General features: G+C 40.2%; 1 protein-coding gene across 1 annotated transcript in view; it reads right to left on the minus strand.

Moving 5' to 3' along the window:
* The window catches only part of sdk1a (sidekick cell adhesion molecule 1a), a 251,719-nt gene that overhangs the window by 52,198 nt on the left and 172,260 nt on the right, over positions 1 to 27,261 (minus strand). Inside the window, exons 9-19 of the mRNA XM_036552383.1 lie at positions 26,602 to 26,685; positions 24,086 to 24,280; positions 22,670 to 22,786; positions 20,046 to 20,213; positions 19,404 to 19,506; positions 19,117 to 19,290; positions 15,602 to 15,738; positions 12,790 to 12,937; positions 5,747 to 5,887; positions 4,359 to 4,540; positions 1,095 to 1,210 (exon numbers count right to left, since the gene is read on the minus strand). Coding sequence (XP_036408276.1) covers positions 1,095 to 1,210; positions 4,359 to 4,540; positions 5,747 to 5,887; positions 12,790 to 12,937; positions 15,602 to 15,738; positions 19,117 to 19,290; positions 19,404 to 19,506; positions 20,046 to 20,213; positions 22,670 to 22,786; positions 24,086 to 24,280; positions 26,602 to 26,685 — 1,565 coding nt within the window. The remainder of the gene's footprint in view (positions 1 to 1,094; positions 1,211 to 4,358; positions 4,541 to 5,746; positions 5,888 to 12,789; positions 12,938 to 15,601; positions 15,739 to 19,116; positions 19,291 to 19,403; positions 19,507 to 20,045; positions 20,214 to 22,669; positions 22,787 to 24,085; positions 24,281 to 26,601; positions 26,686 to 27,261) is intronic.

Here is a 27,261-nt window from a genome sequence, read left to right on the forward strand (position 1 = left end):
ACGATTCTGCATTGAAACACTTTGAGGACATTTTTGTGAGCTCTTTTCACATACAGAAGCAAGCGATGAGGGCTTAGAAATCAACACAGAGATTCATGTTTTCAATGACATGTGCAATAGAGTGTTGGAGGGAAAATTAACATACATAAACTTCAGCCAATTGAATGAGCCATGGTTATATACTGCACTATTAGTACTTCTACCAGTACTGTTATTAATAAAAACAAAAATACTGTATTCATGCTAAAATTGTTTTCAAAGAAGCAAAAAAAAGAGAAATCAATTAAAAAATATCAATTAAACAAATGAAATACCTAAGTACAGGTATATGTACCAGGACCTAAATATTAAATATAGTGAAAATATAGTGAAATATAGCAAATACTTGATGAAAACCCTCAATTTGATCTTGCAGATACCGGTTTCAGGTGCAGAAAATTTGTATTACATAGCACAGATTTGTATTTGCACACCTGATGTGTGTTTGCAGAGGCTGAACTTTAAGAGAGTGGAGGAATTCACACTTAGTCACTGACTGAAACATCGGCAAACAAAAGATTCTGAGTTGCAAGAGAGCCGTGATGCAGTGAGTTCCTCCTCACTCTTAAGCCTCAGATCTACAATTTACAAATTTACAATGCAACTTCAAGCTAGCCTACTATACCAAGGTGTGGATGGGTTTCCACTAATTTTTACATGTACAGTAATCCAAGAGATTTCCATGGAATTTACACTCAGATCTCAAGGTGACATCTTATATTGATATTAATCAGGTCTGAGAGCATTAGTCTGACCTTGGCCAGGCTAGTACATACATTTACTGTATATCTACACATAAAGAATCTATACAAACTTCATATGTTCCTAACTAATTTTTGGAGCCATCTATTTGTGTATGAAATCACTGAAATATGCTTGTTTCCAGTATTTGTTAGTGGCAACATATGAGGTATATAAACAGTGGGGATGGGGCCAAATCCCTTGCTCCCCACTTGCTCCCTGCTCTTGTGTGACCCATATCCAATATGATGGAGTAAGCTTAAAGGAAAGCCAATCATTTTATTTGACAGCCACGCTACATAATGAGGGCTTACCTTATACCCTTGATTGATGCCATTGATGAACTGCTGCGGGGGTGGATTCCAGGTAAATTTGATTGTTGTTGAGTTCAGGGCCTTGGCCTCTACATTCTGCGGGGGTGCTGTTGGCACTGAAGACGAGAGACGTTAACCATTTGTGGCACCTCAATCAGCATGACATTTTGACCAGATGCGTACCCAGAGGTGTAAGTGGTGGCCTTCCATACAAATCGAAGCTTCAAGTTTCAGCTTCTACTGACTATGGACTATGAAGACATTGGCTGGGTACTAAACAGTCCTTGGACAGAGCTTTGATTTATTATGTTGCTGCCGGACACTGTCACAATAACAACAGTAAAGTATGCTACTATGCTGTTTTCAAGTGGCTGGCGGTACATGCTGAGAATGTATATCTCCAACTCCCGAAAGGGCTGTATATCCACAGTGACCTGACCTTCAGTTACAGTGACATTAATGACATTTCTCAGGTCAAAATCAGATTCAGTATGCATTTGAGACCATCATTAAAAGTCCTCTCTTGTCTTCACCTGTAGCCCAGTAAATCGATGAAAGTGTTTTAGTTAATTGGCTTCTCCAACAGCACATTATTGTAAGGCAAATTCTCTGTATGAGGGTTTTTTAAGTGTATTTGGTGTTCTAAATGTGCTGTGTTTCTACTTGACAGAACATGCTTGCTTTCCAGCTGTGATTTTGTGTGGGGCACATTTTTATTGAGTCTTAATGTTGAAAAGTTGAAAAGGTATTTATTCTCAGTATTCATTTCTTGTTTGTCTCCAAAGAAAGTACATTCCAAACTCTGACAGACGCACATCGGAAGTGAAGCATTATGGATGGTGTGCGGTGATTTGTTATTTTTGTAATATTGTAGTGCATTTTGTGGAAATATCATCCATAAACTTATTTAGCCCTTAAATGCAAAATAAAGGCCAAAGAAAAAGCCTCATAACATGAAAAGACATTTGGCCAGGCTGAAAAACAATTCTTCAGTGGGTGATTGCACTTTCTCATGAATATTCATTCCATAGATTTTGATGGCTTGCTGACATTGTTTTCCATCAGAAGCTTGTAAGTATACTTCTGTGGATAGCTGTATACATTAATTTGGAAGGTTTTGAACCTCCAGATTGATCATGGTCATATTCAATTGTTCATTAAAACTAACAAACATCCTTATGAATACTACATCTGCTGCTGTCACTAGTTGCAACTTAAACTTTTCAAAAGCTCATCAAAATAACTGCAATAGCTTTTCTTTAGAAACTTTCACTGTTGCCACAGTTCAAATAATAAGTTCTGAAGAGAATTCAGAGCTGAAAACATTGTGTTGATTCTAATCTGATATCAAGCATGCATGGGGAAAAAAATTCACACAACATGCTGAATAACAACTCAGGAGTAGTGCCTCCTAACCATCCAGTCCAGAATAGACTCATTATCAGCTTGTCACAACATGTACTTTACTGGCTGACCACACCAATAATTACTTAATTAACCATGCAATTCAAAATATCATTTAGCTATCAACAAACCAGACAAGAACAAACCAACTGCTGTGACAGTGTGAACAGCATTGATAAGGACTGCACACTTCCTACAAATAACAGGCTTATCCTACTGGTTTGGACCCTGTTGCCATTTGCCAGAGCCTACCTGTTATGACAGCAATGTTCTGACTGATAAAGGTTAGCCTTTACATCTCTACAGTAATTACCTGTCTGTCATTAACAAACACCAGCAGCAGTGATCTGTGTGCTATATGAGCATTATTCTACAGAGGACACCAGACTAACACCCTTTCAGTCCATGATCTTTAGAGAAAAAGACCTCAAAATTTGAATGATCTAATGAATAATGGATGCTTCATTCTAACTCTGCCATTTGACTAGCTACAAGATGAAAGTAATTCTTCTATGTTTGTTATAACTAGACTTGGTTAAAGGGCAATGAAAAGCAACCTAACTCACATTAAAGTTTAAAGGCAGTTAGAAGCATCAGATAGACCATTGCAGACAGAACAGAGGTGCTGTGGTCAAGTTATTCGGCCGAGCATTCGAGGTCGACTACAAAGGACTTTGATTTGTTTGCTGGCCCCAGGACGATACCATTCCAAACCCGGCGCATAACTCCACCACCGTTTCAGCTCTTTCGCTTGAACTTTAAATCAAGATCCCTCCAGAGTCTCCATCACGGGCGTTTGTTATATTTATTATCACGCTCTTTTGGAATGGGTGGATGTAGACGGCCACACCACCCACGCACTGCCTTATATCAAGCAGAAAAAAGTATTCTTGAGCAAGTTCCAAAAAGTGCAAAGGCTACACCTTTCTGTGGCTGCCTGAGATGGAATTCGTTCTGAAGTCCAGCATGCAGCCCTGGTATAATCCCTTGGAATTATCAAAGCCATCACTGAATCTTTGAAATAACTGCTAATTGGTGCCTTTTATGTCTGTTACTCAGTGCAGTATATGTAGGTGCATCCATGCAAGGCAGAACTATCATCAGAAGGATCATGTGCTGACTCCTGTCCTTACTTCTCCACTGAAACATCTTTAAGGGTGTGCTTATATGCATGTGCATGTGTGTTTGTGTGTGCCATATTATTAGGAGTCTCAGTGGTATACTGCACAGGGAATACAACTCCACACCCACAGGCTTTTTCTTCTCAAGAACAAATTGATACTGAAAGTAGTCAAAATTCTTATTCTGTGATTGTCGTGGATTCTTAAATTGATTAAAAAAAAAAACAAACAAACAAACAAAAAAAAAAACACAAAATCAAATGGCCTCAGGTTATCATTGTCCCACAGTCAAAACACAATAAACTAAATGGCCAATCAGAGTTGCACTGTCCACTCCTAATAGACTTCACAGCTCCCTCTGACCAAAACACTATATACAGCTTATGAAATTCTACAGAAGTCAAAAAGCTGCGGTTTTTTATGTAGGTGCAGTAGTCAGACCACAAGCCGAGGGTTTCTTCTAATGAACTGCCTCCGAAGCTGCACAAAAGGTTTGTAAATAACTGTTTGGAACAGGGTTAAGTTCAAAGTTTGACAGCTACTCCCCCCAGCTCAGTCATACTTAACAGTTATGTCCTTGTTTATGAATGCTAGGGCATTCTAGGGCAATGGCCTCTGGGAGGGGGGCAGGCTGTTAAAGCAACAGGTGTTTAAAATAGGGCCTGACAACAAAACTTCTGATTCCTATTGACAGAAACTTGGAGGATGATGGAAAGGGGGCACATTAAACAGGTCTCACCTCCCTGTAGGGTGTACTCAGACAGAGGCGGGCTGAACACACCCAGGCCTGCTCCAGTGTAGGCAGCCACCTGGATTTCATACTGCGTCCAGATGATGAGATCTCCAATCAGGCAGTAGTTTATCTCCGGGCTGGTGATGTTCTTCAGCTGGTACTCACCGGGGAGCCCGGCGAGGCGATACCTAGGAGCCAGAGGAACAAGAAGAAAACACTGAATGAAAATGACTTCCTCCTGTGTGCCGCCTGATCAGGAAACCTTTTTCAGTTTCTCTAATTAAAATGTCCCCTGTCCTTTCTTAATATCTACAGTACCTCTGCGTTGACAGAAGGGATTATGCCACGCTACATCCTGCTATTATAACCTTGGGCTTTAAAACGTTACTCGTTTAAAAGACTGTGGAAATATGGCAGACAACTGCATTTTTACAATGTTAGCTCAATGCTAATGGAAGACTATAAATAGACTGCAAACACACACAGGGGAAAAACAAACATTTCATTACAGTTAATAGAAAAACTGGAAGATCAAAAACCTAAATGAACCTATGCAATATTAAATGGCTTCGCGATTGTTAATATTTTCCATTGAAGTCACCTCAGTATGCCAGGCAAATTCATTGGCATCAACTTTCAAAGGTTAAACAGCGTCTGTGTAACTGTAATTACTTTTAGATCTTTAAAAAGATTAAAATGTGACTCTGTGGCTTTCTTTTTTTAATCAACAAATGAATACATGATCAGATGGTCCCTGTTGATTCCAGGGCAGAAATATTCCAGTCAGGCAGAAATGGAGTCCTCCAAGCAATGCTTGGAGGTCTGTTTGGAGTCTGTTCCTTTTTAAGAAACTACTGATTAGAGAAAAGCTTTTGATTTTTCTTATATGTTTATATAGAAATGGAAGCATCAATACATCCCAACCCCTGTTTAACCAAACCTCCAAATATATTTGTGATGTTAGACTAATAATTATTGGATTTTTAAAAATCTACATAGAAAGATGCATAATGTACTTGACTTTATGTTAAGAATTTTTTATTTAAAAGGTGTTCTCCAGCTCATCATGATTTTGGAAAGCTTTTTTAGAATTAACCACAATATACTCTCATCAACATCTTTGAAGTTCTTCCATCTAAGACAAACTAAAGACATCATGAAACCAGTCACCATGTAAAAATACTTTAGAAGCTGCATATACAGTACTTACAGACTACTTATAGACTCCCTTTAGATTGCCTGTAGACATTAACATGCTTATAAACATCTTGTAGATGGCTTATGAACTTTTAGAGACCACTTATAGGCTTCTAATGGACTACCTGCATACCATTTAGAGACTAGTTTGACTGCTTCTCTTAAAGATGGCATACAGACAGGGTGTGCCTGCTGACCTGAGAACATATCCCCTGAGAACCCCGTTGAGCTCAGATTCGGGGGGTGGCTGCCACTGCACCATGATGGATTGGTTGGTGCGGCCACTGGCCACAATGTTTTTGGGAGGAGCGCTGGGAGCCTCTTCACGCAGCATCAGCCTATCAGGGAGCAGAGAGACACAGGAAATCAAGACCAATGCCATCAGCAGGCTCAGTGGTTATCCAGACCACTCCAAGCATCCCTGACTCTGGATGGCACGCAATATGGCAAGATAGAGCTGAAGTGACATTAGTCAAAGCACGGGATGCCTAATCAACCAAGGAGGACCAAAGGGGTGTCAAGAGCTGCATTGTCACTGATAAAAAGAGATAAAAAATTCTAAACTTGTGAAAGAGTATTACATTCTTTCCTCCAGTTGGTGTACCTGGGCTATACCACTACACACATTCCAGAGGAAACCCTGGCCAGCCCGTGACCACCTGTATAGCCCTTTTCCATTCTATAGGCTGCTGAGGGAACGTTGTGATTACAGATTACTATTCATGCCTATTCAGGAAATAGTGACCCACAGAAGACATGTATTTCATATTATGAAATCTGACTACTAGTTTTAAATATATATTATCTATTATTATCGAAAAATGTATTTAAAATATGCTTAAATACATGTAGTAAAATGTTTCAGTTTTCAATGTTTCATAATCATATTTCAATTTTATGGATTTTTAAATTTGTACTGAAAAATCATACATGTATTTTAAAATACAATATGCACTCTATCTCTGAATTGCCACAAATGCAAAAAAAAGAAATATAATATGATGTATATTGTTGTTATGAAGGTAACACCACCTCTGTAAAACAAATCCAGACAAAAACCCCCATTTGATGACACTGATGTAAAACAAACAGCATCCAAAAATCTTGAGCGCAGTCTGAAAAACCAAGGCTCTGAGACACTTTAGGGGCCCATAATCCCCCCGTCCATCAATAAAGATGCACACACCCGGCTTTCAAAACCGGAATAATGATTCTGAGAATGAAAAAAGGAATCTCTCAAGAGAGCGATAATTATATAAAACATGAGAAGCAAAAACTCAATTAGCGACTGATGAAATATCACAGAACAGCATGTTCAAAGTTGATAAGCAGACTAATGAGCCAGCCTCTTTAGATCTTGAGCTCTTGAGCCTGAGGTATGTGGAGTGAAATGATGCCAGCTTATTACATTTCATATCAAACCTAAAAAAAAAAAACAAGGCTGAGTTTGTTTCAGCAGGGTTTAGGGTCTGGCAGTAGATATGACACATTCACTTGTCTTCTTTAGCAAGTTCGCTTCTGCTCAGATGCAGTGCTTGCATACCTTCAACCCTTCAATGTAAAACTGGATTTCATCCTCTGAATTATGGAAAATGTAATGGCCTTAGTTCATGGGTTGAAGAAGAAACTGGTTAAAGGCATAAATAACATCATCTATTTCCTCAATGTTTTACTCAGTGCTGCAAATGTGCTTTCACATACTGCATGTATTAATGCCCAGCGAAGGACAGCTTGATTATACTTGATATCTACATACTGTATATTCAATGTATTGTGGCAAATCACCTGAAACCAGAAAATGTTATCCTGGATCCTACCCAGCATGCTTTGTGCTGGAGTTAATAAAGTACCATTTTGTTGGGTTTTTCTTACAAGTTTCTAGATGAACTGCAGTAGTAACTGTAGAAAACAATCAATTTAGACAACTGCCTGCTGTTATTGGTGTTAATTACATTATATTACATGTTCAGAAATAGTAACTGTCACTTGTTAAGCAATAGGGTTGAGTCACTAATGCACCATGAGGGGTCTGATATTCTGGGTGCTGAGAGAGTGTAACTTTGTTCCACTGTCTTCAATAAAGCACACAACCAATTTAACTGTTCTTAGTGAATCCATGTGTACCCCACGCCACAGTACATTCAACATCATCTTAAATCTGTGCTTGCTGGTTCTTTTTTTTTTCTTTTTTTGTAAATAGTATCTTCAGTGCCTGATTACATTACTGCAACTGCACCATGTAAACGTGTCTAATAAACTTAATGGCAACAGTTTGACTTCACACATGCTCCAATCTAATGACCAGCACTCTGGGGACTGCAGACAAATTCTCTATCACATATTCTCAGAGGCCTTGTTCTGTAGATAAATCTTCAAGTTCATTCATTTTTGCACCACACCACAGCTCAAGTGCTGATGTAGGTGCTTGAAAGAACACTGAGTCACTCTGACTCAGCTGCTGTGTGTTGTGTCAGGATGACACACTGTGCCATATCAAGTCCAGTTCCAGCAGTTTTATCAAACCAAATCTTGTGATTCGTGGCTCTACTAAATTTGCATGGCTTCCTGCATATTTTGCCATAGGTTCATCTACATTAATTGATAGCAAAAGAGTTCCATCAAAGACAGAAATTACAGATTTACTGTACTTCAACTCTGTGTGACAAATTTAATAAAATATCACACTTTTCATTTCTTACATAACATTTACAGGAGATATGGATTACATTAATGTGAGCTATGGGCACAATTCTGTGTGACAAAAAAAAATGCTAAATTCCTTACTCAAAGTCAAGTACGCTGCCATTTGACTCAACGCAGCTCACATTAAACTCAGTAATGAGCGAAAATACATTTGAAACACCAACTGTTCATTAACACTGTAGCATATTGTCCTCTTCCGCAGGCTTATTAAGCAAAAAGGACAGATGAGGCATGATGGGAGAAAAAAAATTCTCCCTGCATATGTCATGACTGATGAGGGTATTCAACACATTCAACACATTCAGCAGCCAGAGCCTTCTCCCTGCGTGAGGCTGTTTTCTCCACAACCACCGTATCACTGTGAAGAATACCTCTGAGGTATGTCTCCGACTAGACTGCGCCGCATGGAAATTGGACCAACAAAAATAAAAAAAATAAAAAATAAAACAACAAAACAAAACAAAAAATCCTATTATTATAATAAGGGACATCTTGACACCGCATGCCACCGCTGCATATTTTGGCAGTCAACTGTGCTGCATTTCAGAGAAGCCGTTTTTTTTTTTTTTTCACTTTGCTTTGTTCTGTGAGTTTATCAGCACAGCCTCTCCTGCAGAGTTTACACCCACGTTGCTCATTTTGGAGCCCAGTTTTCCTCACCTTTTTAAGTACAGAATATAGCAGTAGCTGGCGTGACCTTTCCTGCGTTCCAGGGGGGAATAGTGTTGATTCGGAAATACTCCGAAAAAAGTACAGCCAAAAGAAATAGCGATAAGCACCATAGCATACATAGTACACGGCAAGTGTCCCAGTTTGACCATATTCCACTCTGAAAGATGTTAAGGAGATGCTTTCTGACCTAAAATTTTGTCGATCAAGAAAGAGTTAAATCATATCTGGGTTCTCTAATCGCAAGATGAGTGGGACACTGCGTATCACATTGTACTGCAGCTTGTATCTACACTAAGTGGACATTACCTTAAATGCCCAGCTTTCTGTGTGGCAATTAGAGCACTGGATTCTGGACCTGTGGATAGTGGGTGTGAATCCACACTGTTGCTGTGCCCTTGAGATAGGAACTTAACCTTAGATGCACTAGTAAAAACCTTACTTTATATCTGGGCTCTACGTGTAAACTATTAAGTAGCCATGCTGTCAGGGCACACTGGGTAACAAGCAGATAAATAATGTAGCGAAGGTCTCCTTTCATCATAGCAGTAGATGCAGAGGTCTTATTCGACCTTGTATTTCATTTATTTTGACTCCCTTTTCAACAAAATGTTTGAAGTGACATCAGACGAGCAGAAAAATACAATATTTGGGAAGATAAATGTGTATGGAGAAATCATATTTAATTTAGTTGTTTTAGTCATTCAAATTTAATCTGAACATGGTTCACTGTTGTGTATACATCAGTGTTGCATATTTAAAATACATAATACTTTCTTTACAGCTCACAGTATGAAAACATCTACATGTGTTTCACCAGAGAATTACAGTTTATGATCTACAGAACACATACGGAGCTCAGAAATCCACAACAAAATCTCTCTCTCTGAGTCAGTCAGTAAGTCAGTTTTCCATTTTCTTTGGAAAGTGTACCTTGTGGTTACAAGTGTCTTAACCGAGTGGTACCAAAGTTAAGAGACTGAAGGTTGCAGGTTAGTATTCCATCTGATGCACTGCTGTTGCAAGCTTAAGCGATGGACATATAACCTGAATTGTTGCAGCAAATATTCGCCTGTCTAAACAGATTCATTATTCATGAAATGCAAGACACCCTAGGTAAAGGTGTCTGCAACATAAGCAAATAATGTAATGTGATGCACAGTCTGTTGACACACTTACGATGCGCAAGTTATAAGAATGTATTTGAGTTTTTGTTACATTTCAGCCCAGCTTCCCATACTGTGTAGAGGTTAATGGCTCAACGTCTCCTTCTATTAAATTCTGAGTGAATCTCTCCTGCCCGGGATTTAATCTCATAGTGTATGAATATGGGCATGGTGTCTCTGCTGGCATTGCTAAGGTAGGGACATAGTAGGAACATAAAGGAGCAGAAAGATTCTCACGTTCAGACTTGTCATTCTCAGTATAGTTGAATGGATGTGAAGGGGTACAGAAAGACACTTATCCTGACCAGCAACGATCTTGTTGTACGCATGCTCTGTACAATAAGAACGTATGAATACCTAGTGTGCTCACTTATGGTGAGGTAGCTACACAGATATTCTATTATGACTAGACATTCAACTGCAGCACTCCCAATAACAGGAGCTGTGCTCCCATGCTGACCATACTATAGATATTCTTCTTTCTGTTATTTACATTTGCATATGCCTTCCCTTTTACAACCAGTTTTACAAGGTGTCAAGTATGCATTTAAGCTCACCACTACTCTTTGTGAGCAACTCTACCCACGCTGTGAAACAAGGATGAGGACATATTCCATCCTGAGTGATTTCTGTCAGACATGCCCTTCTTAAAATGGCAGTCTTTCTTAAATGGGCAGATGTCTTAATGAGAATCTTGCTAGGAAAAAATGTCTTTAATAAATAAATCTTCTAATTAAGCTTTTAAAATTTTGTACACATGCAGTATGCATGGTTAAATCGAGTATTAATTGGGGGCATGCAAGTGTTAAGCAGCTAAGTGTTTAAATCTTAATAAGTCCCTCATCAATATTGGATTTCGCATATTAAACAATGTCCTGTGAATATATATTACACATTAATTGACAAATATTTTCTGGGGTCACAGCAGAAGTGCCCAAGCCTGGAAGTGAATCTTCAACCCTTCAGGGGTTATAAGTCTATTTCCTTGACCATGAGACACCACACTGAAAATGGTTACGACAACGGCTGTCTCCAAAGGATCAGCATGAAATGTGAGGCACGGGTAAATCCCAGAATGCCTGGGGACTGACTGACTGAGGCTGAGATTGCCTGTGCCCTGTTGTGCACATCTGCCTGGGTGACAGGCCTCGGTACGCCGACGGGTCTCCTCCATGTCGACTCTGCGAGAGGCAAGTGCATCCCAGCACGGGGCCCCGCACGCCACCAATTTCACCAGATTTCAACGTAATTACAACATAAATGCAACGCTTTGCATTCACCAGGGGTTTAGCGTTTAGCGTGTAACAGCCCCTCCGGTGGCTATTTCAGCAATTTGGTTTGCAGCATTATGGGAGAAGCGTGGTCACCTTAATTACAGCCATCACTGGAATATATATGGGCTCCATTTCTTTTATTGCGGATTTCTGCTTTTGCAAATGCAAGAAATTAGCAATTTAAAGGAGACTTCCCATGTCCAGACTTGTCATTTTCAGTATAGCTGAATGGTTGTGACGGGTACAGAAAGACTGTAATCCTGACCAGTAATGGTCTTGTTGTATGCATGCTCTGTACAATAAGAATGTATAAATACCTAGTGTGCTCACTTAATATGGTAGCTACACAGATGTTCTATTGTGACTAGACATTCAGCTAGAGCACTCCTGAGATTCTGGTGCTGTTTGTGTTCCTAATTTTTCTATACTATAGATATTCTTCTTTCTGTTATTTATACTTGTGTATTTCCTCCCCTTTTACACCTAACTTTAGTAGTTGTCAAGCATGCATTTAAACTCATCACCACTATGATGAGAATCTCTGAAACCACACAGGAACATGTATGATACTCTGATACACATGCATGCCGACCATGATTATGTTTCCCACGGTGCACCTGGAGGCAGACACGCTGGCTCATCCTCCTAATGCTATCTGAATAACTTGTAGGCACCAACAAGAGTCCTTGGTTGTCGTGAGCTGAGCGACCAGGGAACCCTGGCTGATCTACCCACCCTTACCCCCAGTAGAACAAAGTTGACTTGTTCTGCCAGTGTGGGCTTCTGGACATTGTCAGCAAATGACATGGCTGGTTTTGAACCTGGCCTCTGGGGCTCAGCCTGTGCTTGAATCAAGTGGTTTTACTGTCTGAGTAAATGAAGAGCCCAAAATAAGCAAGATGTTCTGCTTACCACAACCCTTCAAGAATGTTCATAATAAACTAGCAAACTGAAATACTTGTAGCTTCAACAATAGTAGAGAATCTTCAAGGTAATGTGCACCAAGGTGTATAAACCCTGTTTGTACATAAAGAATGATGTATGTATTTACCCCAGAAGGAAGAGCATCACAGACAAGCACCAGCATCATGGTACAGAGGTTTGAGCAGCTATACCAAAGTACCTAGTTTGAATCTTTTCTTGTGGTATAAAGAAATAATATGTAAAATAGATAGGTAAAAAGGCACCATGCAGAAGGGGCTCTGATAAGCGACCAAAGAACAGATCTATAAAATTCAAATCGGCTATAATTTAATAGTTTTGTCACTGACAAAATAATTACTCTGCTTTCAGCTTTGAACCCTGGGTGCAATGCAGTTGTTGATGCTGATAAATATCTGTCTACCGCATGTTGTTTTACTCTCAGCAAAGACAAATTCCTCTTCCTGGAATGACTTTACGTTGCGGGGATGGGACAGTGATACGTACCTGTTTGTGGCCGTGCTGTACTGTCCCTTGCCCACCTGGTTGACGGCACAGACCCTGAACTGGTACGTGCGTGCTGGGGTCAGCCCTTTCACCACTGCCCCTGTCAGGGCAGGGTCCACTGTCGGTAAAGCCACTTTCCATGGGGAGTCTGGTTTACACACAAGCAACCCACACAAGTTAATGGCCTTCCATGTGAAGACAAGAACAATAAATACATATACCCCCTCCCACAAATGGAGACATAATATATGTATTATATATATATATATATGTTTATATTATTTACACCCACACATTATACATATGGATATGGGGTATATACAGTACATATACATATGGATATATGCCCGTATGTACACAATGTGTGGGTGTGTGCGTGTTCTGTAGACATGCACGTGTGTTTGTGCATGCGTGTGTGTTTGTATGTTGACCTTTCCAACCCTTCATTAAGCTTGCAGAAATGGGTTACATTTCACCATGCCGACCTTTTGTTCCCTCTACGTCTGATAAGCTTGTAGAGACTGTAGAATCGATCAATAAACTCCAAACTGGGCTTCATGGGGCTAGACAGAAGAAGAAGCAACTACTCCCCAAGCAAACAAAAAATGGTCTTGAATAACCACAAAAATAGATTTCAGCAGGGGATATTTCATCAATTTTTTAATCAATTTCCCATGCTACTTCCTATTTCCTACTTCTATTCTAGTTTTCAATGACTTTCATCCAATGTGCATCCTTTCCCCAATGGACACTAGTCAGGGTGTCATTAATAGTTAATAATCATCTTTATAAAATCTGCCTCTTCTTAAAATTTAGCCATGAAACCCATTTTAGACAGTGTGGAATTTTGCACGTTCTTCAAAACAAAGAGTTTTAGGTGGAAGATGACTCAAGTCAATAAAACAATGTAACCAATTACAGAATAGCATGTCACCGACTGTGCATGCTGACAACAGACATGGGGGGGCAGGGGTGGGGGGGTGAATGGGGGAGATTTAACCTACTGGATTTTGTTTGTTGTTAGATGTTTGGTAAGGACAATAAACAAAGCAACAAGAAATTTAAAGAAACATAAATCAATATTAGCTGATGAATATAAATGATTTATCCCAGAGTCAATGGATGGCTGATGTTCTCAGACCAGAGATAATGCTACCTTCGCCCCACTGGAATGAAATCAAAATGCTGTTAACATGAAACTACCATTGGTGTCCAGAGACTGGATCTGCTTTGCTCTTTCTCTGGCTTTGTTCGATATTCCCAATAGGAGTTCATTTAACCTCCAGACAAAGAAGAACAAAGATTTTCAACTCTTCATCCAAGGAGAAACTGAAACTTTTTCATACTGGTTTCATACAGTAGTAATCAGGGCCTAGACTAAGGCCCATTTTTCATTTTCTTCCTCTGGCTTGTGCAGAAATCAATATAGTTTCCCAACTTTTTGTTAGTTTTCCCCTTGCTCTCTTGCAGAATCATCTACTTCAGTAGAAATCATATCTAGTGTTTACCAGCTTGCATCGCAGCACTTACAAATTGTTGTCTTGTGTCAGTTTACTACGTACTGTTAAAACCCCCTCATTAAAAACGAATCCCCAAATCCAGAAGTGTATGACGCTAGTGTTTTAGTGGTCATTTATTTGGCACACAACTAACACAGCCAACCCACAAAACCCCCTTTAAACATTCCTTTTCTCAAACTTCTCTTTTCAGCCTGCAGGGGGCACATTACTCTGCCACTATAGCTCTTCCTGAGTGGCAAACGTGCAACACGAACACATTGTCCATGTATGCTCTCCAGGTGTCCTTTTTCTGTCGGTCATGCGGACTGCTTCTCCTCTATGCACCTGCAACCCCAGAAGTCACATGACTAACACTGGAGTTCACAGCCGGTCAGTTTAGAATACACTGTCAGCAATAACACAACAGGAAAAAAAAAAAACAGAAATGGGGTCCAGTGGCACTGTGGCTACTGTCACAGAGAATGTCACACAGCGCCTGCACTGGTGGCAGGAAAGTTTACTGTGAAGAAGAGGTGCTCGAAGTTCTGCTTATAAGCAGCTTAATGTAGCGCAATCGAATCCCGCTCTACAGTCTATTAATCTCCTTGTCACCCCAGGCCATGGCGCTATTCATAAGCTACCTGTGTAGAATGCTTTATTTTTTTTCTGCTTCTTTTTTTGTCTGCCCCCTTCCCCCTTTTTCAATGTAAGATAAGTAATGTGAGACTGGAGAGAGATTAAACGGTAAAGCAATACAAACGGCATTAATCTCCTTCTTTGTGGAGTAAGCAGGAGCTCGGGGTGGGGAGGGGTCACAGTGCAGTGACCAAGTACAGCTGTATTGAGTTTGTGGCTACAGACCTTTTAGGGAAAGTAATAATGATAAAATACAAACAGACCCAGAACACTGAAAGCACTGTAAAACACATAAACCTGTTCCTTCATGTTCTTTGTCAAAGAGTAAAGCTGATTGTTCCATTTATTTCGAGCTTTGATTCTTAATTCTCTGATTTCGAAGTGGTTCCATTGAACACACGGGAAAATGCGCATGTGGGAACATGATGGGAAAATTGCACATTGGGTCCTCTTTGGTGAATGGGTCAACATGCTGCAGAGTCCGGAGCTGCATGTTCCTACATACTCAGCTAAAGAAATGTGCTCAAATGGGCTGCTGTAGAGGTATTAAAGGCACACTTAAAGCATGTGCTGCTTGGTTTCACAACAAACAAAAAAAGAGACTGGTGATGGATATGGGATTGGGGTGTGTAGGCCCCCCATGACAAAAGGTATTCTTGCAGCTGCAACGCGCTTACTGTTTTCGGAGAGCTCGACGACGTAGTGCAGGAGTGGGCTGTTGCCGTCAAAGGGCCGCAGCCAGGACAGGTCCACGGTACGGCTGTCGGTGACGTTCAGGCTGGCCTGCAGGTTCCGCGGGGAGTGGGGCAGCTCGCTGGTGGGGGAAAACACACAGCAGGGATTTGAAAAAGACAACCCCAGATCACACAGGCTGGCTCCTTCTCTATACAGGCAGTTATGCTTCAGTTTTTTTACCTGGCTATTCCCCTGAGCCTCTATCCGCAGACCACACGTCCTCAGATTTCCCTCCATTTTCTGCCACCTCACTCCCCAATTCAAACCCAGTCACACCAGCTGGAGGCAGATATTTATGTGTGTGGCATTTGAATCTTAATTGATGGGTACATTAATTATTTCTGACAAGCAGCCTCCCTGCCGTGGCCGGATGTCGGGCTTTGGCAAACGCTACAGAAAGTCGCTTTTTTTTCTCCCAAATTAAAGCCAGAAAGAGAACACACTTAAGATTTTCTTATCTTTGAGGGGATCGTAACGATTAGACACATAAACAGATTTTAGGACTGGTGTAGTTGTTTGGAGACTGAAATTCTGAGGTCTGCAGGTTCAAATCATAAGTATTACACTGTCCATGTTACCTTGAGCAAGGTTCTTAACCTGAACTCCCTCAATAATTATCCACCAGTGATCTGTGACAGTAAGTGTTAAATATTGGCTCATACAGCAAAGTACCAGAGCATAATTATTGTACTAAGGCATAGGCACTAGGGTTTATTAAACAAGAAAAAGCAGCAACATGCCTCTTTTGGGTCAGCCTTAATGCCTATGTATTTTGGGAGGAGTGTATGCTAAGAAATGCATGAGAAATTTCTAATGTGATTATTAAGGCTGGTGACAACTATGGGAAAGGTTATTACATGCGTATTTTAAAAAGAGACACTAGCACTATGCAGAAGGCTACTTGTTAGTTAAGGATCTGAATGAAAATTGTTGTGCAGCCAGCGTAACTGTGCAATGTACGATTTGGCTTTAAACACATGCTGCTCTAATTAACATTGCTCATACATGTTACCAGTGACCATGCCTACCCTACACATCCTGAATCTCAGCCTCTAACAGCTTAACAACTCTGTTAAGTACACATTTAGAAAAAGAACATATCAGCTGATACTTTGTGGCTGTTTTCAACTTTTTTTTTCTTCTTTTTGCAAATGCCCCACTAAAATGAGAACACTGGCATGTTCAGATTTTCAAAAAAAAAAGCAAAAAGTTGCCATTTATGATGCCTCTAGTAAATTTTCCTAAGAATCATGCAATTAGTGAGCAAATAGTACAATTAAGATGCAAATTTTTCTTTGATGGAAATGTCAGTCTTCTAGACCAACTGCATGTTAATTATACTCTCAGCTTTCAGAAAACATTACTTTATTACTTCATTAATGCCTCTTTAAGATTTCTTCAGCATAAGCCAAAATGAATGCTGTTGATTTTATAAAAGCAAAATGGAATTAGAAGCTGTATTTCAGACTCCTAATGCAAGATTTCAATTTTCCTCATAAAATGTATTATTCTTGATGAATATCTGAGCACTGTGGTGGAGGTTAATAAAAAAAAAATTGTTTGATCTGGAATTATCAAAGTCTGAGGTTGTGGATGGATAAGCTGAGAGGGGTCCTTAGGAGTGAAGTAACCATCTGTGTTATGCACTGACCAGTTTCAGCAAACGGGTGAGATGGTTCTTGCTAATGGAGGGAGGAGCAAAGCCAATGATCAGCATGATTTTTCTACAGACAAGGTTATCAGAAGCTCCTATGGCAAACAATGAAACCAGCCAAGAGAAAGCATTCATTAAATCATCATCATGGCAACTGCCACTGTATCTATAAACTCCTTCCTTAAGATGCCCTCCTATATAATTAAGACGTCTAAGGGAAGCCACATTAATAAATGTCTTAAAACATTGCAATAATCACATCAACAAACACCATAATAATGTTATTAGGTGACACAGGGTAGAGCTAATTGCTTAAACACAGAAGTATATAAGTAAACAGATGGTAATGAATAGAGCTAAAGGACCTATTTTTCCACGTTACTGGTTTTCTAATACAGAGAACTAGTGTCAGAGTAGGGTAAGCCATACTTGACACACAGCACTGTACTACACAGCTGTGACAGAATAGACTCCAAACAGCTTTGTCCACAGATTGCTACACCAGTACAGTTTATAGTAGGACAAATAAAAAGGGTCAAGTCCACATTTTAGCGAGACGTACTTTATGAGTTTAATTTATACCCTGTTACTTTTGCAAGATCTTTCTGAAGTCCAGAGCTTACTTTCTTGAAAGAAGAGACTAAAGGAATAGACCTCTGAAGCAAAGTCTGAAGCTTTTTCTGATGTGGAGACTGAATGCACTGTGCATGCAATTTTCTTGTGGCTTGCCATGCTGGTATTAGCATACAGATCACATCAGTATGGACATTTACGGAAATAAGCTCAAAACTCAGTTGCACTGCAGAACTCCTTAAGCAGATCCTTACACGAGAGAGCTCTTAGAACTAACTAAAATATACTTTTGAGCATGTTTTTTTTTAACTTAAAATAATTCAAACTAGTTTTAGAAGTTTAATTTCTTACCCAATCTTTTTTTTTTTTTTTTTTTTCATGTCAGTGACCACCGAACTCATAATTTGCGTAAGGAAGGTGGAATTCTGTCACATCTGGAAAGTGTGCCGCGGTCTGACTGAACACAGTAATGAACAACCTGATGTTCCTTTACAGCGCAATGTAGAGCAGAGCCTGAAAGGAACTGCAAGCGAAGATAGAGCTAGCATTAGAAAGCAGAGGCAAGGCTGTGGAGCACCGCTGTAATTACAGTAAGGTTTTTTAATCCCTCCGGGGGACGGACTGAGGAAGGCAGTGAAGGCAGATGAGAACGTACAACATCCACCCCGCAGAACTCTGACCCCACTTGTACCCTGAGCGGCGGCACTCCCTCTTTCATTCCCCTTGTGGAAAGCCAGTTAGAAATACAAATTAGAGAGAGCAGGGCTGCTCTGCACCCACAATGCACTGGGACCGAAGCCTCCAAGCATGGCTGCCTGCTATTAGCCCGCTTCGCTGTTACATCAGAGAATTGCCCGCTTTAGGGTGTGGTAATTTGCGATTCGCTCTCAACCTGACATAAGATGTGCCTATTAGACAAGGATAAAGGAAATCGTCCATATTCAAAGATGTCTGAAAATTGAGACTGAGCATGAAAACTGAAGATTTTCCCAAACAGACCAGCCTTGCAGGCTGACAGCCTGGGTTTGTAAATTTTTACTTTGCGTTACATAATTTACTTGCTTAGCAAAATGTCCTTAAGCAGGACATCTTATATAGCTCATATTTTACATGCTAGCTCTTTATACAGCTGATATCTCTTGTATTCATCTGCACTGTCCTTTGAACCTGCAGCTCTCTACATCCTAAGGCCACATTACTAACAACAGCACGAAAAGACAAGATACTCACATGACCTCTAGACGAGCAGACTTGGAGTCATTGCCGGCTTGAGAGAGGACGTCACATGTGTAGTCCCCTATGTCACCCGACCAGGTCTGGCTGATGTGCAGGGAGCCTTCCCTCACGGTGATACGCCCCCCGCTGGTCTGGCTGACCACATTACCATCTTTCTTCCACACAAACCTGTGGATGTTACTTATCTGTTTACTTATCCATGAAAAAAAAGTTCACCTCACAGTTAATTAGGCACATCTGTCACAAAAGCACACACAGATGGCCAGGCCCATGTGACCCACCTGACAGATACTCTGGGGTCGTGGGTGGCACTGCACTCCAGCACGGCCATTGTTCCTTTGATGACACGGCGGTCTGTTGGGGCCTGGGAGATGGAGGTACGGCCTGATGGACACAGAGACGGTGATAATGTTCACCAGAAAGGGAAGCCAGTCATCAACCATTACCACCATTAATTTTTTTATTTCAGACATATGTATCTCTATAACTTTTTGCTCTTCCTTCACTCAGGGATTGAAATTTTTTACACAAATAATAAAAATACAAACCAAAGAGCAAGATATATTCTTAAAGGACTCAGAGAAATCACTTAATTCTACTCAGTGAAATTGAAGCTTTTTTATTAACTTTCCAGGCCATGATGACCGCGACAGCTTAATTACAAAAAATTGCAAAGCAACCAAATTGGTTTTACAGACTACTGCTTAAAGAACTTATTAGAACCATTTTCTTGTTAGCAGAATAGATAATATGCTCATTGTGATTGTGTTCCAAAAAACACAGCCAGAAAGAGGCTTTCGATTTAAATGAGGGGAATTATCAGAGTCTCAGGACATCTGTTGGCTGATGGGATTAAGATATCTGGGAAATGAGGCTTCTGTGAGGCATGGGAGCTGGGCACCAGAGTAGCTGTAGGTCCTTACTCCACACAGTGAGGGTGGAGGTAGCGTTGATGGCTCCCTGGGAGTTGCTGGCATAGCAGGTGTAGCTGCCGGTGTCATGGAGGAAGACTGGGGAAACCTGCAGCCCTCCCGACTCCAAGAGGGTGAAACGGGGGATCTGGACTGAGCCGCTCGCCAAAATCTGAGAGTCTGCGATGACATAATGCACACATAATGATATATAATACACATGCACGCATTAAACCTTGCACACAAAAGCACATGGACATATGTGCGTTTGTACGCAAACAGCCATGTGTGCTTACATATGCACCCAATGTTACACACATTTACATATGCAGACTAGGACTGTCATCTGAACAAAAAAAGGGAATTGAGAATTTCTTTGGTGATTAGCCGAATCAATTGGCAGATTCTTCTCATATTTAATGTTACTTACAAAGGCATGCATTACATTGTTGAACTTGTTAATTAAGAATTTTCACGTGCAGACACATAAGTGTGTTCATTGTTGAATTGCCTTTGCTGAGCATGGAATACATGTGTGTTTGGAATTTTCATAGCTCGGCATTCTGTATCATGTTAAAGCTGATGATAATGCTTATCTCCGCCATCATTTTTATTTGTCAAAACATGAAGCAATACTTTGGTATTCCACTACAGTCTTGTCAGTGTCTGACCCCCACCTCAAGCGCTGTTGTTTAGAATGTATCCATCAATGTGTTAACTCTGATCTCAATAATAATCAAAGGATTAGTCGTCAACTAAACCTTTAATTGATTAATTGATTTGATTATTCAACTTGTTATGGCAGACCTAACGCAGACAAAGATGGATCGGAACACACAGGCAAAACAGATGCTCAACAGCAAGCACACACTCGCACACAGTCAGAGTCTTCAGTGAGTGTGCGCTCTGAAATTTGAGCAAAACAGCATCCTCCAGGATGCTCCTTCCACTCTGAATGATTTTATTACCAGTTTAGAATTATCTCCCCAAGGGAAATCCTTCCGCGAGAGCCATCGTCTGAGCTCAACTTGTTAGAACATGCTCAATTATGTGTTTCTATAATGCTGTTTCATAATTGGGAATGCAATGGCAATCACTTGAATGAATAAAGAAAATACAGTACTTGGAGATAATGACAGATTTTGTGTTGCTGTTGCAATGGATTGTCTTTGTAATTGCCCATTAGCTAAAGGAAAAATATACCATTATAATGCCTTCTAGTGAAGCACAGAACACAGCATCACATTGTAAGCACCAAGGTGTTGCACTGCCACAGATGCTCAACATGAAAGTGTTACATTTAAAGAAACGAAGAAAACAACTGCAGTGAAGTCACATTTTTAGAGAAGACATATCTGTCAATACACTCCGCGTGACTGTCTGACCCCATTTACACCTGGCATTAAAATGCTGGGCTGGATCGGATGTTGACGGGCAGGTGTGAACACCCAAAAGACACGTGATAACCGATCGTAATCGGATTTGCTGAACCAGCTCCAGAGGTAGCCGAGGATGCATTGTAGATGTACACTGTCTAGATTGATTTAACACTCAAAAACATGTCTGACAATTTGCGTCATCCTACACGTCCGCCCCTTGTCTCAAGAGTGGCAGTAGATCTAAGCCTGTGCTGCCTAGTCTACTGGAAAAAAACAAAGGGAGAAATAACACAATTTACTTGTTACTGAAATATTTAAAATAGTCAGTACAAAATTAATGGGTCTATGAAACTGAAAGTAATAAACACACAGTCAGTTTTTTATCATGTTATTTCCCTTCATTTTAAATAGGTAAACCCACTACTCTAATTTTATTAGGTGAACTATGCCCACTGTTTCATCCATCAGGCCAGGATTTCCATATCACTAGGAGAAATCCCATCACACGTTTCCAACAATGGGGAAGCATTTGGGATGCATTTTAATTCCAGGTGTAAACATGTCAGACGTTTCCAGATGACTATCCAACCATGGCTGATCAGATACAGATAATACCAGGTGTAAATGTGTCCTTGTCACATACATTCTAATGTACGTGAAATTAGTCATGTACATATAATCTCTAACCAATTATTCAGTTACAAACGGGGCATTAGGCACTGATATGAATCTTTGGCTGACAGAGAAGAGTTGCATTAGATGAATGAATCCGATTGTATGTTTGTTTGACTTAATGATGGATATTCATATATCTTCGGTCCTGATTCATTTATTTGTATGTCATCTGACTGCTACAGGACAACTTTTGCACCACAGCCACTCAAAATGAGGAGGTGATTATTATTATTATCCCCAGACATCAGTGTATCAGATGACTTTTAGACAATGACAGAAAGAGGGGAAGCTCTGTGATATGACCATAAAATGGTCCATATGACCATTTTTTTTTTACAAAAAAAAAAATGTCAGACTTGGGGACTAAGACCAGACTGTCACATATGGAAACTATAGAAGAAGTACCTCACCGGTCAGTTATTTTTATTCTTAAGATGTTTGTGACAGGTGAAGTGTGAACGAATACTGTAGATGTCATTTAATAGGCAGTTTGCAACCACTATGACAGCGAGACGCTGCCAGCCCAGGCACAGGGTTGAAAGAGGACAGACGGTGAAGCAGACAGCGCGGGGCCACTGATACCTCTCCTCCAGGTGATGGCAGGCTTGGGCGCTCCCGAGACCTCGCAGGTGAAGGTGGCCATGGCCCCGTCGGTCACGGTGATGTCGGAGGGGGCTGTCGTGAAGGCGGGGGCCATACCTGTGGGATCCGCAAAACAGCCGCAGCTTGAAAGCACTTTGCCCCGGCGCTCACTACTGACAGTACTCTTAAGAAGAGTAGAGGGGCACACATAAAAGCCATTTATACTATGCTTTCATCATAGCACGGAGGATGCTTTCTCTCTTCAGCCACGACCCGTGTATCCTCCTCAGCTAAAAAACCCCTGGAGAGAGGGGTTCTTAGGAATTTATGTTGCAAAAAAAGACCCAATTACTTTGTTTTGGAAAACATAATGGAAAAAAAGAGAGCACTCCGCAGGTCAGAGCTGTGAAAATGCATGGGAGAGTCAGGCTTGGGAAACAGAGTGTGTTTCTATCAGGAGGGGTGATGAAGCTGAGCAGAGTCTGTCTATCCACGCGAAATCAGCGGTGCACTACACAATCCCGGTCACAACAATTTCATGTACTCAAGATGGAGAAATAAACCCTATTACAACCCCATTTCCGCTACGGCTAACGGTGGCGTGATTATCCGTCATACCTTTTAATAGAGATTGACCCAGGTTAAAGCACAGAGAGGTGAACAGAGGATAACACTGTGACCTGAAAACTACATCTACCTATAGCTGCTGTTGGGATATTTGTTTTGAACTCAATACAATACACAATACATATGGAATACACAGAATGTATCACTTATCGTTGCTTTTATAAATACTCATTTTGCATATGCTGTATATTTTACAATACAGTAAAAGTTATTTTAAACTGTAGTATACTTGACAGCTTAATCACACAATCACAAGACAATTCAAAGGTTATAGGTTAGGATTTCATGGAACTTATTTTCTTTTGGTTTTCTGTTGGTTTGCAGAACTGCTTTTCAGCAGGAGACAGGCAAAATGTGTCTCCTGCATAAATGAAGTCTCGTTCCACCAAACTTGTGCCTGATATCTGCTCATCTCTCCTCAGCTGCAAATATTACCCAATCACACCAAACCCTGAGTCGTATCTGATACACTGGTGCTCTTACAGACCATTATGAGGGTCTACACTATTTGAGAATAATATTTGTATGCTGCTTTCAAGGTTAATTGTTGTGTTTATTGCGCTTTTGCATTTTAGCACTGTTTTCTGCTTGATTCTCAGTCACGCTTACTGGCTGTTCTGTATCAACATTCCTATTGTTCTCGCCGATCCTGTGACATACATTTAATGTATCTTTCATAATTCATTCTCTGTTTTCCAATTAAACACATAAGCCAATAAATTGCAAAGCTTTATATTCCGCAACGAAATCCAGCCTGCTTTTAAAATTTGAGCAACAAGTGAAACTGACTTGTGACATCCAGGTAAGCGTGGGCCTGGGCCTCTCCGGCGGAGTTCCTAGCGAAACACTGGAAGATCCCGGCATCGCTGGGCTGCACCCTCCTGATCTGCAGGCCCATACTGGACAGCACTCTGTAGCGGGGGTTGTTCAGCTTTTGAAGTGGCACAGCATCCTTGTACCACTCTAGCCTGGGCACCGGGACTCCTGCAAACATCAAAGCCAGGAGAAGGGGAGGGAAGGTGGTTGCATGTAAAGAGAAATTAACAACCAAAAAACACCAGACCCACAAAACAAATTTTAAAAAAGATGGGAAAAAAATCAATGTTGGTGTGGCGGGAGAGGAAACAGAATCAATTTTCCCTACTCTCAATCGATTTCATGTGCCATGTCAATCCAGACACTTTCATCCCTAGACAAACACATTAGTATTCCAGGACAAGTTTCATACATATTTTTTGGCAAAATCTTTTTTCACCTTCTCTCTTAGGGGCTTGAAAGGGCTGAGATGCTACTCTGCAGTCACTGAGCATTGTGACAACGTCAAACATATGCCACCTTTTCTCTAAAAAATTCTTCATTCATCCCTGAATATAAAATTGTTGGCTCCTACAAGCAATGGCAAAATGTCTCACCTGACAATCTGTAAAGTCGAACATATGCTGTACCATGTCATTTGCAATGATTTTTCGTCCAGGAATTGTATTGTAAAGTTGTCTTAGCTGAAATGTGTGCACTTTAATAAAATTCAGTAAGCGTAGCATAGTATACGAAGCAAAGAATATCTAGACAGTGACACAGTCCCATCTGTGTCCCTTGTAAATGAAGATTACAAGGTGATATCCCTTTGGTCAAATGTACCATAATCCAGGTAAAACATTTTCTCCTGTTTCTGGAATCCAACTGAATGTGCAGCACTGTACACAGAATAACCACATAAATGATGCCCAAGTGATAAATGACTACAATCCATGTGAATTAAAAATGTTTGAAGATTTTTGAGAGAACTACAGCAGCCTTTTATTTGTAATCTTGAACATATAGTTCAGTATGTCTAAAAGGTTTAAATAATGTTGGGCTTATCTGCAAGTTTTTAGTTTTTGAAATTTCTCTTAACAGTAGATATCACATTGATCTGATTATAAACTGCCATTGGCCTTTGAGAAAGGTGATACTCAGGCTGGATAGAAGGTCTGGATAGCCCTGTCCAGCCAGCCAGCCAACCACAAAAGAGAAGCAGCACTTTCTGCTACCCTTACAATAAGACAACAGGATTTCAGTATTCAGACTCATTTATTTTGAATTCCCTTCAACTCGATAGTGGTGAAAATATATATCAAGCACCCGTCAATATAAAGCAATCAAAAAAGTCAATCTGTATGACAGTGAGGCATTTAAAAATGAACATATCATCTGAATAATAAGCAGCTCACAGTACATGTGTTTGATAGAGTTCCTCATCATACCATCTAAGACTAAAATCTTAAAAAGAAGAAATGGCAATTTCACTCTTTTTTAAAGGAAAGTTAAAAAATAAGCAAAGCAATATGGTGGTTTTCCTGTTAGCGATTTATGAGGAAGGCAATGGACTGACTCCATTTTTAAACTCCTGAGAGTGTAGAAGCTGAGTTTGTGCTTTTAGTTTTCTTGGTCCATCACACACGGATGGTCTGGCTATTTTTCTTTCCTAAAATTGCTGTTGAGCAAGATTTGGACCTCCACTGAAGAATATCATTAGTCTTTTTCCACCTCAGAGCTGACACAACACACCAGCCTTATTAGAAGTGTTTAAGAGAACACCAGTGGTATCTGTTTTGGCTGGAACTCAGGACCATTTTTCTTCTTTTCTTTCCAGTAAGGACAATGGTCATGCTCAAAGTCATTAACAACAGATCCGTTTAACATAACAGTACAACTCAACACACGGGTATCAATAAGTCACAGGTCTTATGACACAAGCAGTCATTAGAATCAAGTACTCATTAGAATCTAGCACTTCAAAGTGTGTTACAGAGTAAAATTATGTCATAAATACGTGAGGGTTACATATTAATGCATCTTCCTTATGTGACTATTACTATACACACTGGCACAACCAGATCACTAGTTCAGGCCAGAATTGACAGCAGTTTCTTTAAAATTCTGTTTATTTTCATATTTCCTACACAAAATTAAGAGGCCCCTAGTTGCTAAGATTATTTAAAAATAAAATTTCAGGCTGGAATTAAAAAAAAAAGCACAACAGGCTTGAGTCATTACTTAAATTTAGGAACACAATGATTTGCTGTTACATTAAATCTAATCTTTAATGCTAAAGTGATTACTATTCATCCCCACAAAAAAAAATTCACTGCCACTTAACTGAACCTGGAATACACAATATTGTCAAGATCATGAGCTTCCCTGGACAAGGACATCTCCAAGGCATATAAATAATGCAGCAAGACATCCAGGATTCTCAACTGTCGTGACATTGACATTGCTGTAGGTTGACACACTGGCATATTAAAGATGGGCAGACCACTTACCCCGCGCCTGACATTCAATGTCCACACTTTTCTCCACCTCTCCCATGATCTTTCTCCTGGGCTCCACAGTGAAGTAAGGGGCCTCTATCGAAAGAGACAAACAGAGAATTAAAGCGTGTCGTTCATCACAGCACAACTGCCACAAATTCTGAAGTGGCTCATACCATCCATCACTATTCGAGAACCGCTTAGGGCCTCACAAATAAGTGATGTGGAGGACATGATTAATCAGACTGCCCGTATGAAACATACACAATACCCCTATAAATTATTCATATGGATATATGAATAATAAAGAGCAATAAATATATGGACAAAAGGGCATGTATGATACTGCAACTGGGTGTGGTGGATATCTTAAGAGGAAGGACCTCTGCCTGCCATTTTTGGTTTCAACACAAAAAAGTCATAAGAATCTGTTTGTTAGAAGTGCACAAAAATTTCTACACACCCCTGATGAGACAGTGGGTGAAGGTGACAAAAACATGGAAACGATTACTTTCCTTAAACCTTACTTTTGGCAAAGTACTGCCAACAATGTATATATTGTATTGTGATGGTGTTGTGTACATTATCTATACTGTTATTGATCACTGTGTTAAGCCTATATCATAAATGGCACATTGCTCCTTTACCATGTTACCCTATCATATGTGTTAT

Source organism: Megalops cyprinoides, chromosome 19 (assembly GCF_013368585.1).
Source record: "Megalops cyprinoides isolate fMegCyp1 chromosome 19, fMegCyp1.pri, whole genome shotgun sequence".
In the NCBI taxonomy this organism is placed as follows: domain Eukaryota; kingdom Metazoa; phylum Chordata; class Actinopteri; order Elopiformes; family Megalopidae; genus Megalops; species Megalops cyprinoides.